At 35.8% G+C, this 16,884-nt stretch overlaps 1 protein-coding gene and 1 pseudogene across 1 annotated transcript in view; one reads left to right on the top strand and one right to left on the bottom strand.

Annotated features, from left to right (window-relative positions):
• Nucleotides 1-16,884, bottom strand: part of ADGRV1 (adhesion G protein-coupled receptor V1) — a 522,964-nt gene that overhangs the window by 343,000 nt on the left and 163,080 nt on the right. The window contains exons 55-64 of the mRNA XM_055312783.1: nucleotides 16,313-16,515; nucleotides 14,952-15,128; nucleotides 14,282-14,464; nucleotides 11,668-11,847; nucleotides 7,630-7,794; nucleotides 6,955-7,072; nucleotides 5,077-5,200; nucleotides 3,621-3,759; nucleotides 3,263-3,448; nucleotides 2,680-2,912 (exon numbers count right to left, since the gene is read on the bottom strand). Coding sequence (XP_055168758.1) covers nucleotides 2,680-2,912; nucleotides 3,263-3,448; nucleotides 3,621-3,759; nucleotides 5,077-5,200; nucleotides 6,955-7,072; nucleotides 7,630-7,794; nucleotides 11,668-11,847; nucleotides 14,282-14,464; nucleotides 14,952-15,128; nucleotides 16,313-16,515 — 1,708 coding nt within the window. The remainder of the gene's footprint in view (nucleotides 1-2,679; nucleotides 2,913-3,262; nucleotides 3,449-3,620; nucleotides 3,760-5,076; nucleotides 5,201-6,954; nucleotides 7,073-7,629; nucleotides 7,795-11,667; nucleotides 11,848-14,281; nucleotides 14,465-14,951; nucleotides 15,129-16,312; nucleotides 16,516-16,884) is intronic.
• On the top strand, nucleotides 169-1,595 carry LOC129501693 (40S ribosomal protein S11-like; annotated as a pseudogene).

Raw genomic sequence — 16,884 nt, 5'->3', positions numbered from 1 at the left:
GGGGAAAAGTTGTAAAATGAACCTCTGGGCTAGGAATGCACTGCTACACTCATCCGAGAGTGACAGGCCAAAGAAGGAGATGTACATGAGGCTGTAGTGCACTCAGAGTCAGGAAAGCACAGCATCAGGCTGGAAGGGTTACTTTAAGAAAAAAAGAAAAGAAAACGGATGTCATGCCACTACAGAAATTTCAAGCTCCAAGAATATATTTCTGTGGACTCCAATTACAATCAATACCTCTATTCTTTAATACAGATGGTAGTTTACTTGGGTAATGACATGTTTCTGCTAAGGAAGTCACTTTTTTTATTGATATTATTCTAACTGAAGAAAAGTTTTGACTTCCAGAGTTTCATATCACTTTAATTCCTGAAACTGAAAAATGGCAGTAAGCCATTTTATTGAGTCTTTTCTTCAATTCTCAAGTTCTATTTACCTGGTATTTTTATGCTAGTTTCAAAAGGTTGAAAGCTAGTTAATCAGGCAATATATAAGGCAAAAACAAAAAAATGGGGATTAAAATACATTTTTTTTAAAGATTCTTAATTTATTCATTCAGTAGAGACACAGACAGAGAGGCAGAGACCTGGGCAGAGGCAGAAGCAGACTCCCTCCAGGGAGCCTGATGAAGGACCAGATCCCAGGATGGTCACCACCTGAGCCAAAGGCAGACGCTCAACCACTGAGCCACCCAGGTGCCCCGGGGATTAAAATATTAAATAAGAGTAAATGTTAACAGTTGCCTGAGATGGACTGTAGATTAGCTGATTACCTTAATATGAAAACAGTGAATTTTCTAGCAGCTAGGCAAAATGAGATTATATTACTTTCCTTTTCCAAATCAAAGGAAGGCTAGAAATTTACCTAGAAGGAAAAACTTGTTTTTTTCAGAATTATACAAGTAGAAATCATTTTTTAAAAGGGTAGCACGGAGGACAAAATCTCCCAAGTCCTAGTTGGTCAATAACACAGATGGTCTCTCACATTTAAGGAACTAATGACTAAATTTCACTTACCTCATTAAAATAGTCCATGATCAGCTCAAATTTTAACACACTGGATACAAGTTCAAATTCATTCCCATTGCCAGTTTTCCTTTTCTCAGCTGGCTGGGAAGATGGCAGCCATTCAGACTGAATGTGCCCAACCAAAACCAGGCAACCTTCTTTCAAAATAAGCAGAGGTCCTGCTTGGAGAAACTGGTAAGGGGACACTCCCACTATACTACAAAAACATCAGTCTGGACTTCAAGATAGCCAAGAAGGCTGTGGAGGGCACCTATATTGACCTGAGTGCCCCTACGCTGATAATGTATCCATCTGCAGGTGGATTCTGCTGGTGTGGTGACCAAGATGAAGATGTGGAGGACCATTGTCATCCACAGAGACTACCTCCACTACAACAAAAGCACAACCACTTTGAGAAATGCCACAAGAACATATCTGTGCGTCAGGGATGTCCCCCTGCGTCAGGGATGTCCAGATCGGTGACACTGCCACAGTGGGCAAGTGCTGGCCCCTGAGCAAGACTGTGAGCTTCAACGTGCTCCTGGTCATGAAGGCTGCTGCACCAAGAAGCAAGTCCAGAAGTTCTGAGATTAGTTAGACATCTGCCCACACTCCAGAAGAAAATAAAGTTATTTTCCCAGGGAAAAAAAAAAATCATTCCTATTGACAGAAACAGAATCATTTCTGGGAAATTTAAGATTTGAAGTGTACACAAACCTACAATATATTTTCCACATGGAATAATATATTTTCTACCTAAATCACTCAATAAAATAGTTTAGCCTTCAAAGTTTTTTCTAACTAAAACAGATGCAAAATCATTTTCATGTGCAAGAAAAATTCCTTTAAGACTTATATAAATGCAAACATTATTCTAGTTGAAAGTTTTGTATAAACTGTCAGAACAGAGGTGCTCGTGGGTGTTATGCTATATGTTGGCAAATTGAAATCCAATTAAAAAAAAAAAAGAAATCCTCAGCTTTGACTCCTCAAGTCTTCTAATAAAACAATTCAATTTTGATCCTTGAAAAAAAAAATCAAAACAAAACAGAGGTGCTCCTTGGGCTACTCAACTCATGGGTATTTCAGCATGCTTCAGGTGTTTCCCACCCTTGTTAATCAAGTCTGCTCCCCCTAAATCAGGGAATGAGACAGCCAGATAGCCTCAATATGATTAATTCTTGATCTTCGATAAAAACATGATGTACAGTAATAGCTGACTTTGACTCACAGTTTTCTCCACTTGAAAACTGCCAAAGGGCAAGCATCCACCTCAACCCCCACAGAAGACAGCATGGCTTTCAGAGACACCAAGGAAAGAAATTTCGCACTCAGCCCTCAGGTGTAGAGATAAATGGAAGGGAAAGTAAATTCCACCACACTAGCTGACCTTTGACCTCCAAGTCCCTACCAAATTATCACAAGCCCATACCATGTTCAATTCTCTTACTAATCTGAGTGACTTCTCATAATAAAAACAACATGCTTCCAACTTTCAAGAAAAACTGAAATTTTAGAACTTGGCAAAATTAACAGTCTTTGTCAAGATTTCCCTACTATGCCCTGTACCATTGTCACATAAATCTGAAAAAGAGCAAGTTTCCTATACAACACATTCTCTCTCTCTGTCTATTTTTGTTTTGTTTTTCCTAATTTTCTTTTTTAACTTTACCTTCCCAGGAGTTCCACCTTTTTAATTACTAGAGAAAATTCCTCTGGGCCTTCAGGAAGACCATCATCAAGTATTGCAATGTGCACACTTTTCGCCATCTCCCTTGCTTCAAAGAGGAGCTGCCCCGCCGCAGGGATAAAATCCAAGCCTGCCTCTGCTGTTCCACTCACGGTCTCATACCAGAGTCTCACGGGGCCAAATGATCCACCTGAACGGATGACTGTGATGTTCACCTATGCAAGAAGCAGTTTTTATTTGATTTGGATATTTAATTTTTATTGTTTTTAACTAAAGATTCTAACTAAAGATTCATAACCAGGGTTATGTTTATATAGAAATTGATAAAATCTTATAAAGCATGTGTTAAAATAATGATGCTAGCAGCAAATCCAACAGTTTGTGAAAACTCTGTAATATGAACAAGGAAACACTTTTTAAAGATCACTCACAACCTATCTTGCTACATTAAGTCTTCATATTTAAATGAGAGCTTAATCCAGCTTTGCAAAAAAAAAAAAAAAGGATCACGCACAAAATAAAGAGCAAAAATGATATTTAAGATTTTAAGCATCTTATACTCTACCCTTTGGGCTTCTTCTGATACTCGAAGTTGCTCCTGTGTAAAGGAGAATCGGCCATAGGGAAAGTCACTGGCCGCCACTGTGATATTGGCAGTACTACTGGATTCACTCAGTAATCCCCCTTCACTGATTCCAGTAAGCTGAAACTCATAAAAGCTCTTCTCCTCAGGAATATCATCATTCAAAGCCTAAGGACAAAAAGAGCCATTAATAGCAGGATCCATAACATTCAGAGACAAACACCTATGATGTCAACAGAAATAACAAACTCAGAGATACCAACTACCCCCAACCACAACCCACCCCCGACACACACACACACACAACGAGGGGCATAGCAGAAAGCAGTCATATTGATACCTGTATTATTACAACTGCTGCAGACTGTCCATCTCGCATTGTCAGTTTTCCTGATATTTCAGCAAATTCTCCCACAGAAGGAGGGAATACCCTCCAGTACACTGTGACTTCACCCCAAATGGCTGAGCCACGAACGAGGCTATAATACACAAATGGATAAGCAGTACATTTTTTTGAAGTAATTTTTCCTAAATATTTTCTGTCTTTCAACACTTTTCATTATTTCAAGAACATTATGCATTATATAGCCTTATCTATCAACTATAAACCAAATGAAAGCTTTATACTTGCAGGATAGGAATATCCTACTGAGCTTTGACGATACTGGCAAAACCTAACCATTAAAAGTGTAAGGTTTAAATGGATTTAAAAAAATATTTATGGGATCCCTGGGTGGCGCAGCGGTTTGGCGCCTGCCTTTGGCCCAGGGCGCGATCCTGGAGACCTGGGATCGAATCCCACGTCGGGCTCCCGGTGCATGGGGCCTGCTTCTCCCTCTGCCTGCCTCTCTCTCTCTCTCTCTCTCTCTCTCTCTCTCTCTCTGTGTGTGTGTGTGTGTGTGTGACTATCATAAATAAATAAAAATTTAAAAAAAAAAAATAAAAAAATATTTATAAACTTTTCACTTAATACACAAGGTGCAAAATATGAAAAGCCTTATACATTTCTCTTAAAAAAGCCTTATACAGTTCTCTAAAAAAATTTATAAACTTTTCACTTAATATACAAGGTGCAAAATATGAAAAGCCTTACACAGTTCTCTAAAAAAGCCTTATACAGTTCTCACTTCATACACACAACACTAACAGAAAACTACCAAAAAGATAAAACATTAACTCAAATTCAGTGACTTCATTGACAGTTGTCCCACTTTTCATGAGAAAATTTGTATTAAACAAAATTGCCTATGATCATATTACTTTAGTTACACAATAGGCCCTAATTTTAGAGAACTCAGAATCATAAAATGTTTGATCCAAAGGATTTTCAAAGGAATGATTTTGTAGCTAAGACACAAGCTTATGGAGATGAAGGAACTCTCTTATTTTACATGGTAAGTGACAGACCAAGGCCAAATGCATCAGATCTCCTGACGCTCAAGGTGTTTTCCTTGTCATGGGTTGAGCAAATCACCCAAGAAGGGGCCACGATCTACTATCAAGAGAGGTCAATACACAACTGTATGATCAATATATTTTTGTTGAAGGAACATTCCCTAAATACTCTTTAAGATCTCACTTCAAGACAAGGTCAGGATATATCTTCAATTTTTGCCAAAATTTTTTTCTACTTTTCACAAGAAGCTACCAATATATAAAATGATGATGCTTGAAAAATATGTATGTAATGAGAACAGCACACTTAATGGCACAAAAATGTTAGTGATTTAAATAAAACTTCAAAATCTACACCTAAGCAAAAAAAAAAAAAAAAAAAAAAAACAAGAAGCCCTTACCTGATGATAGCAGTACCATTATACTTTCCTGAAGGTTCTCCAATGAGGACACGCCTAGATGACGGAGCTATCCCAACTTCTCCTGATGTTCCCTTATCTCCCCGAATAATTATTGATGCGCTACCTAAGTTGGAAGTTGATACGTAACATGTATGTAGCAAACACATGTAATCACTTAGTACATGCCTGACATAATTCTCAGCATTTCACATATGTTAATCTTATGAGTTGTCATGACAATGATATAAATTAGGTACTAACATTATCTTCATTTTATCAATGAAATTATTTAAGCATACTGAGGCACTCAAGACATTGAGGCAAGTAACTTGCCCTAGATCATATTTTAATGAAAGAGGGCAGGAAAGAGTGGGCAATAATTTGACTATCAGTCCCATGATAAGCAAATACTCTTCTACCATTGGCATTAATTCACTTCTGCAGTAACCATTTTGCAGTTCACTGCAACTGGTTTATGTGGCAAAAGTAAGAATTTCTGGGTACTTTTTAATTTTCTGACTCTACTACTTGCTTATAAGCATTTATAAAAATGTGTCAAATATTAATGGAAAGAAAAATCATACCAAGTAATGTGGGTATTCATATTATAATTTAGCAGTAACTTGAAGAAAATCATTTCCAGAAGCTCGTATCAGGGTTTTATGAAACAAAGGACTGAATTACCATACTCTCACTTTCTTTGGCAGGGGATTAATAAAACCAACAGTGGTCTTTCATGTCCAAGTATGTCACAGTTTGAAATATATTAGTAATTTTTTATATCGATATATAATTCACCCTGAACCACAGGTATATTCTTATGCTAGTTAGTCTATGTCATCAATCTTGATATTTAATGTGGTGTTGACAACTTAGCTAACTTAAGATGTATGGAAGAAGATTCTCTCACAGTTTTGCTAGAATGTTCTCTAGATGAAAATGCAAAAAGAATAACTACCATACAGTGATTTTTTTCTCTACAATTCTGACAATCTTTTGGCCATGGCATTCTGCTTTTTTGGCCACCACCCTCACGTAGGATGGAGTTCTTAATGTCAAAAAAGGGGCGTAGAACAGTCATTAAGCTTTCATAGCAAAGTTGTTGGGCCATTTTTTTATGGGTATTATCATTTGTACCACAATGAAACCACTTTAGAACCATTAATCCTCTTTATCCAGACCTAAGAAACAAATTTTCATATAGACCATAGGCAAATGAGAATTACAACACCCATTTCTAAAATGTCAAAAAACTGAAGTAATCACTTTCAGATGAAAATAGGAATAGTAGGCTGAAAATAGGCACAATATGCTAGGTTTTAAAATAATATTTTATTATAAAAGTAATATGTGATCATTATAAGTTTGTATAGAAAATATAGGTAATCAAAACCCACTATTTCAAGTAAATAATTCCAAACACATTTAAAATGTGCATATGACAAAAATGGGATAACTGAACGTTAGGAAGTCTACTGTCGACTAATTGTTTTTAAGTTTTAACATAATTAAGGCTTTTTATACTATATCCTTTTGAATACTTACATGGTATCCTGTCATATTTAACAGGTCTCTGATTGATGGACAATTTAGGAAGCTTCCATATTTTATTTTATAAACAGTACTATAATAAACATCTTTTAAAAAAATCACACAGCTAAGTATTATAAAATTTTTGACATACGACTTTACCAATATCAGGTATTAGATTTTAGTTTTAAAATTTCTTTGGCTGTAATATATGTACAAAATGACATCTTTATGTTATAGCAAATATTTTAGGAATTTATAAAACCTAACTTTCTAACTATTGATTATTTGGTTATATTTTTTCTGAGTATCTACTTTTTAAGTTCCAAAAATGTCAATTTCTCTTACCTTTTATTGGAGATATTTCTACTTCATCAATTGATATCAACTGAATGGTGAAACGCCTGTCCTCCTCCAACATGGTATCATAAAGTGTGTGCAATACAATGGTCTTCTGAGACTCTGTCTATATCAAATGAGAGGAATAAGTTTTCTAGATTGTGCCAAACTTTCTCATTAGTGGAATAATCCTTATGTTCATAAGCATTTTAAAGTGTGTCTTTTTTGTACCTTAGAATTACAAGCTGCCTCTGGAGCAAATTACTATATAAAAATTAACTCTGACCATAAATCTCATTTAAGTTTTTAATAGGAAAAAATTAGCATAACCTCTACATTGTCTGAAAATTGACCAGGCCCAGTGATAAAATATATGCAAGGGTTACAGAATGGGTAGAAATGGGGACACCCAAACGTCCAGCTTGGTTGACTGGTTTTGTACTCAGTCAGGATAGGAAATGTTGAGAGAGCAATAGTTTTGATGGTGGGATGGAGGCAGTGTCTGAATTAAATCTGATTCCAGACATGTAGGGGTGTGTGTGTGTCATTGTCCTCCAAAATGCATATGATTTCAAAAAAATTCCAGCTGTAGTAAATACCATCATATGAACTCATAAGCAATATGATGGAATAAAACAAACATAAGTTCAAGTAAACCTACAGGAATCCTGATGCTGACTGTACCTCATCAAAAAGAAGTGTCCCATTCAAAGGCCTGAGATCATCTTTAGCTGACTCATCTATGGTCCACTGAAGTTGAACAGCTCCTTTTCCTCCTGGGGATCTGACAACTGTCAATGTCAGATATGAATCTGGGTCATCAGACAAAAGAGATTCATCAACCATTACCTAAAAGAAAGAAAATCCAGTTAGGTGAAAAAAAAAAAAAAGAGCAGGAAAAACAATCTTATTTCTATTGACAATGATTGCAACTTTTCAATTTAGAACTCTATTCATGGCATCTTATAATCATGTGGCAGAAAAAACAATGTTTCACCAAACCCCATTTCCTTCTTTGTCCTAGGTGGTCTGCTACTTGGCATTTCCTGGGATCTCCTGCAATTAGGTGGAACACGTGACTGAACTCTGGCCAACAGAGCTTGTGGGAAATTAAGTATGCTCCTCCTAACAGTCTGGCCATCAACTTTCCACAGAACATTCCACATTCCTTTTTTCCTCATTTGCTGAGTGACTAGAGAGGACCCGACCTAAAGAAGACAGAACCACAAAAGGAAAGAGTCCAGTGCCTAAGATGCCAGTTGGAGAGGAGATGTCCATAAGACCTCCAACAGGAACACAGATGTAGGACTCTTGCATGAAGAAGAAATAACTCGGGATCCCTGGGTGGCGCAGCGGTTTGGCGCCTGCCTTTGGCCCAGGGCGCGATCCTGGAGACTCGGAATCGAATCCCACGTCAGACTCCCGGTGCATGGAGCCTGCTTGTCCCTCTGCCTCTCTCTCTCTCTCTCTCTCTGTGACTATCATAAATAAATAAAAAAAAGAAGAAGAAATAACTCTTACAATGTTAAGGAAGTAGGATTTAGGGATTCTTTGTTAATGGCAGTCAGGCTCCCCACATAATACAGACCAAATGTGCCCTCCTAATTATCTACAGCCGGCCAATTTAGTAAACCCAAATTTGAAAGAGGTTTTTTTTTTTTTTTAACCTGCCATAAAGAGAGAAGGAAGCTCAGTATGTTGATTTACCTGTACCATTTATTTTTTACACAAGATCCTTATTAAGAGATTTAGTGCAACTGAATTGCATATACTGACTTTGTAAAACAAAGTCCAAACTGAGCCTATAATATCCACCTGTTATGTAAATATAAAAATATAATCTTTTCCACTTTTCAGACAGACACTGAAATGCCTAATACAAAGTTGTTGTTGTTGGTTTTTTCCTGAGATTTTGTACTGGTACCCAGAGCAGAGATTTACAGCCAACTAATATTTATCAAGCTTCCATTTATGTCAATTCTGGCATACATTTTATCTTATTTAAGCCTCACACAAACTCGAAGAAATCTAAGGGCTTATGCACATATTTGGAGAAGAGGAACCTCCTCTTGTGGTTCAGATGCTCTGACTCCACATCCAGTGCTATTCATACCACTTCTCAGAGAAGAGAAATATCAAATAAGAAGCAAAGTGAGAAAAAAGAAATCCACTATAAACTTCTAATTCATATGTAAGTCCTTTTTGTTTCCATAGATAATGACATTTGAGTTGAGGTTTCACAAACAGATTTCTTGAGCCTCTGTTATGGTCAGTGCTTTGGTATACTTACCATATTGCCCTTGGGAGCAGCTTATTAATTTTGACAGATTTCTACCAACAATCTTTCCTCATTATTCTTCAGTTCTAAATCTAATGTTTCATTAAATAATGCTAATAAAATGTTCACTGTATACATAATACTACTGTGTATCTTAGATACATGGTAAAAGATAAATTCTGTATTAGAAGGGCCTTTGGCAGTAAGAAACAATATAAAAGAAGGAGCCACAAAGTGCTGAGCAACAAGCTGCTCCTGATATTATAATGAAAAAAAAGTAACTGACCCCCTACTGCGTGTACATCCCAGTTGCAAGTGCTTTATGTATGTTAACTCGTTTACTCGTCGCTTATAAGAAATAACACAGGGATTGAGTAACCTCACTCTTACTTCTGGATCACAAGACAAATTGGAAATTTGAAGTTATCACAATAAGATATCAATTTCCAGACCAAATGTGCACCAAAGTTGATGACAGTAGTTAAAATGAAGAAACAAAAATTATTTATGAGTAGCAATATAACTCTTCATTTTCCCTGACAGTGAGAGAAGCTTCTAAACATACAGTCTAACACCTAAGAGTCCAGAAGCATGATCAAATTAAAAGTGGCAACATTATTTTAAGGTTTTCCCATTGAAGATTTGACTGAAACCCTGAACATTTTATCTAACCTCAGAAGCTAACAGAGACAAGTTATAAAAGTTAAATTACATATTTATATGGATTAAAATATTTCTTTTCACATATGCAAAGAAAAAAGCATTGTTGAGATACAACAAAATATTAATGATATCCATATCTCAAGTTAATATTATGGATACTTTTTACTCTTTTTTTTAAAGATTTTATTTATTTATTCATGAGAGACACACAGAGAGAGAGGTAGAGACATAGGCAGAGAGAGAAGCAGGCTCCATGCAGGAACCCCAACATGGGACTTGATTCTGGGACTCCAGAATCACGCCCTGGGCTGAAGGCAGGCGCTAAACCACTGAGCCACCCAAGGATCCCCTTACTCTCTTCTTTATGCTAATATGTTTTATGTTTCCCATATGTTTTCATTTTGCTGAGCAAACATTCACAGCCACTCTCTTGTGAATTTACCACTCCGTACAAACACTTCTGCTTATTCCTTCCCCAAAAGGGTCTCACTAAACTATAGCAGAAGTGTGTCCTGTCCCTCTTATGGTCTCATTCTCTTATGAAATTGAAATTTCAATAATCAAATCATTAGGCAATTATTACGGTTTATTTAAATTTTGAAGCATCTGGGAAGCCCAGCCCTAACAGGCAAGCTATAGGTTTAGCCTTGTATCCATAGAACAGTAAAGATAATTAGCATTAGAGCAAACTGTTTATTATTTAAAAATGAACTATGATGAATTACTGATTATCTATAAATGATCAAATAAAGAGACTGGTGACCTATAGAGCCAGAAAATTTGTATATGTCAGAATTACCTACATATATTTATGATTATTTCATCCTGGAATTTCCTTTGAAAGATAAAGTCTTAAAAATTATAACATAAAGTCATCATGATAATTATGGTATAGTTTTAAAAATTCATTTTATATTTAAGATGTAGAGGTCATTTAGTACTAGCCACCAAATCTGGCTGCATAAATGATTGGTTAAGCTTTTTTTCTCTCTCCGCAGTTAAACTGATAAAAATAATTGCCTTCCCTCTTGCAAGTCTTGGAAAGAGATAGCCCTGGGAAGTAAGAGGGAAGAAAGAAGATAGACAAACACTTAAGCTAGGGTGACTGTGGTGTTTTTTCAATATAAGTCAAAAGAGAGTATCAGAAGGGTGGGCAAAATAAATCCCTGCCCCCCCCCCCGCCCCAGCTAAATGTATCCTAGGGCGTAACACTTAGATCTATTTTGGAATCTTGGCTTGTGACCAGAATGGGGGATTGGCAGCGAGACAGGCTGAGAACAGAATGTATGGACAAAAAGTGGATCTAGTCTATGCTACCCAATAAATAAGAATTTATGGGCAGTCCGGGTGGCTCAGCGGTTTAGCGCAGCCTTCAGCCCAGGGCGTGATCCTGGAGACTCAGGATGGTGTCCCATGTTGGGCTCCCTGCATGGAGCCTGCTTCTCCCTCTGCCTGTGTCTCTGTCTCTTTCTCTCTGTCTGTCTCTCATGAATAAATAAATAAAATCTTTATTTTTTTTAAATCTTTAAAAATAAACAAATAAATAAATAAATAAGAATTTGTTCCCCCTCATAAATGCTGATGTAAGAGTACTCATCACTGTCAAACAAACATAGATGAAAAGATTGGCCCTTAATTCAATAGCCAACTCTAAGGACTCTTGAGCAGAGAATCATTAAGTGAGCAGTAACAGTTTTTTTAAAAAATAAATCTTTCTTCTAAAAATGACAAAAATAATTAGTCTAGAAGAAGGCATCCTCTCCCTGATACACGTAACTTACAGTCTTTTCTTCAAATCCAAATACTCCAAATGGAGAATCATTTTGTGGAATAACAACAGTTAGCACAACATCATCACCAAGCCTGCCACCTCCAGCTACCCTGATTAAGGAAATATTGAATGTCTCCATGAGTTCAAGTTCAGCATCATCAATTATGGTAATTTCGATCATTGCAGTAACCTACAAAAGAAAGAAAGAAAAGAGGGAGGGATAGAAAGAAGAAGGGAGGGAGGGAAAGAGGGAAGGACGGAGAGTAAGAAGCAATGAGGATATAATGTAATAGCAATTTTTGATCATATATAAACTTTTAGTTGACAGAAAAGTATTTTTTGTCTATGTTCGTAATACTATTTTAAAGTTATATAGATTACAGAGATTTTCAAAGTCAGAAATTTATAGTCTATTATTTTCAAGATAAAGGAAATTATATATGTAATAAAATATAGCATTATTTATGTATACAAAAAGCATGAAGCCTGATTCTTGAACAAAAATATTTAAAATGCCACACAGGGTGTAACAACCATTGCACAAGCATAAATCACAGAAATTACCATTGTCTTTGGCAGTTAGAATAAATCCCTTTGGTTTCAAAGATCACTCTTATAATGATAGGAAGAAAACCCAAATCTGCTGTACTTACATGTTTATGATCAGGAAGTCATTCATCTGTCTGGGTCCATGTTAAACATCTTTATAACTTATAAATAAGTAAAACTTGGCCCACCTTGTGACTTCACTATTGGTCATAAAAACATTCCAGTTATGGGGCACCTGGATGGCTTAGGTGGTTGAGCCGCTGGCTCTCGGTTTCAGTTCAGGTCATGATCTCAATGTCCTGGGATCAAGTCCCACATCAGGTTCCCTGCTCAGTGAGGAGTCTGCTTGTCTCCCTCTCCATCTGCCCCTCCCCTGCTCCTGCCCTTCCCCTTTCCCCATTCTATTAAATAAATATGTCTTTTAAAAAAATATTCCAGTTGTATCTCCACATGTAAAATCTTTCCTATATCTCAGAGGGAAATCCCAGTATTTTGACACAGACATTTACCAGAAAATGAAGTTTTTCTACCTAAATCTACCGAAATCCTTTAATAAAAGAGCAAAGCAAGAAAACTGGATTTACACTCACAGGCAGAAACTTAAGCAAAATCAAATGTTAAATGGAGGCTTAATAAAATGTCTGCACTTTGGGGGATCCCTGGGTGGTGCAGCGGTTTGGCGCCTGCCTTTGGCCCAGGGCGTGATCCTGGAGACCCAGGATTGAATCCCACGTCGGGCTCCCGGGGCATGGAGCCTGCTTCTCCCTCTGCCTGTGTCTCTGCCTCTCTCTCTCTCTCTGTGTGTAACTATAATAAATAAAAAAAAAAAAATTAAAATGTCTGCACTTTGGGATCCCTGGGTGGCTCAGTGGCTGAGCATCTGGTGTGATCCCGGGGTCCCGGGATTGAGTCCTGCATTGGGCTCCCCTCGGGAAGTCTGCTTCTCCCTCTGCCTATGTCTCTGCCTCTCTCTGTGTGTTTCTCACGAATGAATAAATAAATAAATCTTAAAAAATAAAATAAAATGTCTGCACCTCAAATCTATACTGTAAAATACAGAGTACCTACCCTAGAGAATGTTAACTTTAAGAATGATGATAATCTTCAGGCACTGTTAAATAATGGGATTTCAACCTTACATACAAAATAAAATATTGGTAATAAGTAAAGGTGGAAGGCTATTTTGATGAAAAATCAATGTCTTTCTCCTTTAGTGTAAAAAATCTGCATTTCCCCCCTCCTTTTAGTAGGAAATGTTTCAAAGTTCTAAATTTGCTAAAAATTCATAATCTCAAATATTAACAACATAGACCATTATGTGTAGGAAAGTCTAGATCTGTATGGTTATTTTCAGCAGCAACTAATAAGTTGATGCATACTGTACAAATCTGTCTTGGCAAAATCAGACTTTGTGTAGGTGGATATTGCCATTTGAGGCTATTAACATTATCATGGTTACTCACATGCTTTTTCCATTTATTGATTTAATATTTTATGAAAACATTTATACTTACATATTATAAAATGCCCACTTTGCAAAACTTATAACCCTTAGAGAATACTTTGGCCCAAATCTAAAAATACTGTTTTTCAGTTTTTCCAGTTTTAATTAGTCTCTTTTCTATCATTTTAAAAAGTCTTGTTTTTAATTATAACAAAAAGTTTTGGATATTAAAAGTAATAAATGTGCACACTTTTAGTGCAAACCATAAGTAAATAAATACCTATACTGATAAGCATTAAGAAATAAAATAAATTAACCTAAAATCATAGGAATAGTGAAATTCATCAGGCACTTTTTAAAATACATTCTTAGGCACTTCTAAGTCATTAATTATCCCCCTTTAACTTCTGCTTAAAATAGAATCAGGTGGGGAAGTTCAGAAAAGGGTGGGATTCTTGCCTGTTTATGTTCTTTTCCTATGTCCGTTAACAAATTATAACATGTTAACTAATAATAATTCTGTTTGGCTTGATATATAAAGTATAATACACTATGCACATTGACTCAGTGAATATCTATAAAATGTCTGAAGTACAACCAAAAATTGTTAATATGTTCATGATTAGCATACTTGTTTATCTGCAAATTCAAGAATCCCATGAGATGGCTTAAAGTCTTCCAGGCCAGCAGTGTCCAATGTTGCCTTCCAATAAACATTTACTGCCCCAAAGCTTCCAGCCAGCCGGACTACAGGAATCTGAAGAACATTCAGGGGCGGAGGCACTTCATAGGCAGAAATAACTCCACCAATATCCTTTAAGTAAAGAAAATAAGTTAAAATACAAGACAAAATTAACTTATGTCATCACTTTCTAAATTAATTATTCTTCTATTTTACCCTTCAAAGTACAAATCAATCATCAGATATAAACATGCATAATAAATTTCAGAATTCCCACATTTTTTAAAAGTTTTTCAATTTATTTATTCATTTAAGTAATCTCTACACCCAGTGTTGGGCTTGACCTCACGACCTAGAAATCAAGAGTTGCACACTCTTCCAACTGAGTCAGACAGTTGCCTCTAGGACTCCTACATTTAAGTGTAATGAAAATAAACCTGCTTAATCGTTTGGTCTAACACAAAGAGAACTAAGAATTAGTCTATAAGATAAATTTTAAGACAGATATTTATAAATATCTACAAGGAAAGCCAATTATTTTGCAGAAAATATATGACATTGGCCAAATCAGCATGTAGAAGCTTCTGTATTACTATAAATATATTGAAATTTATCTCACTCTGGTAACATGAAAGTTAAAAATTCCTCTGGGATCATCATTTTCTTCAATCATTATTTCAACTATTTCTATCCCAGGCCTCCGCACACTTGGCTGTCCTGCAGAGAAGTCAGAATTCACCAGGTACACATCAGTGATGTTGACAATAAATCCTTCCTCCAACTCGGGAGCATTATCCTGGGGTGGGGGTTGGGGGGTGAACAGGAGAGAGATTATGTTCTATTTTTAAAAATACACTGAATTTGCCTTGGAAACCTGATATTTTTCAGTGAGAAATAAATGGCTGCCTACAGGAATGAAAAGCTCTTTCACACAAACAAAAAAGATTCCTTTTCATATTTTAACACATTCCCACTGACAAACTTCAGAATCTTAGGGGATATTCAAGGTTACTGGTCAGTTTTTAATTGAAGCCTAATACTTAATAGCAAGTAAAATAATTTTTAAAAATCCATCACACAATTCTGACCATATTCTATCAATGTTTTTTGTGTATAATACACACCTCCAAATATAGGAAAAATGGTAAATGCTACATACATCTTAAAAGTGAAAGCTTTAGACTTGTAAATCTAGACATTATTCCTATATTTTAATTAACTTATTAAAAACTGTTACTTTGTTTTGGAATAGGGAATAAAAAATTTCAAAAGACAAAAATAATACATAATGAACAAGACAGGAAACTTATGTTTTGTCCCATCCCACATGTCTTTCCCAGAATGTCCTTTCCAGAAGGTACTACTATCTATTATCACTAATAACACTATTAGTAACACTGATGTTACTATGCTGCAACGTTATCTTTGTCTAATAATATAGGACGTATTTATTTTTAATATTGTTATATATAGTATTGTAATATATACAATATTTAGTTATAATATTATAAATAACAGTATTTACTACTCTCAGTTTCTTGTGAATCATTACAGATATATACACCTTTCTCCTTACATACATGAAAGAGCACTAATACCAGATCTAAAACCTCTGAAGAATATTCTTGATTTGAGTAATTGTATCATGACATGAAAATACTGCCCTATCAAACCAACAATAAAAATAATCTGATTAATTTGGGCATTTCATTCATCTGCTCAATAGTTTAATAAAACCAACCAACAAAATAGTGGATCCAATCAGACATACAATTAAATCCTGATTCAATGCTTCAGAGGTCATTCAAAGAATATTCCAGTTACAATACTCACAATTTTACATTTGAGAGCAACCTTTTCAAAGATTTTTATCTTTAAGAGCATCACACTTTTCTTTCTTTCTTTTTTTTTTAATCACATTTTTATCTCTAACAGTATTTTCCTTTATTTTACATCAGATTCACTGCAGCCTAAACTTACCGGCAAAATGGCAACTTTGACATAAGTTTCTTTTACGTTTTCTTTCATTATTATTGTTGTTTCTTGTAGCACATAATCTTCATTCTCAGTAGCTTGATTATTGACGTGCAATAAGAAATTGGGTTTAGCTATCAAATGAATGGCAATGTCCCCAAGCAGTCCTTTATTTCGAACAATTGGTAACTGAAGAATGGTGACATTCTCTGTGAGAAAGACAAGTAAACAAGTTTTTCTCTGTGTATTCGATACCACTCCAAGCACTTAAGGTGGAATGTTCTATACTACCCTAATGTATTCTCCCAAGGAGCATTTTGTGCTTTGTCCTCCTTGCCCTAAAGTTGTGCTGACAATTGCTACACATTATATCCCAGTTGTGAATCCTCATTTTGGGTTCTCTAACGCACCCTCCTATGTTGCATATAACTTGAGCTTTAATGAAAATGGCTGAAAGTCTTAGGAAAGTATATATGTGCAGATTGACAGTTAATTACAAATGCTAAGAAGATTCTTCGAAAATGAAAAACTATGGGGCCCCTGAGTGGCTCAGGTGGTTAAGCCTCCAACTCTTGATT

This window comes from Nyctereutes procyonoides, unplaced genomic scaffold (assembly GCF_905146905.1).
Source record: "Nyctereutes procyonoides isolate TBG_1078 unplaced genomic scaffold, NYPRO_anot_genome, whole genome shotgun sequence".
Taxonomy (NCBI): Eukaryota; Metazoa; Chordata; class Mammalia; order Carnivora; family Canidae; genus Nyctereutes; species Nyctereutes procyonoides.
The sequence above is the reverse complement of the archived record's forward strand: the minus strand, read 5'-3'. Positions and strand labels throughout refer to the sequence as shown.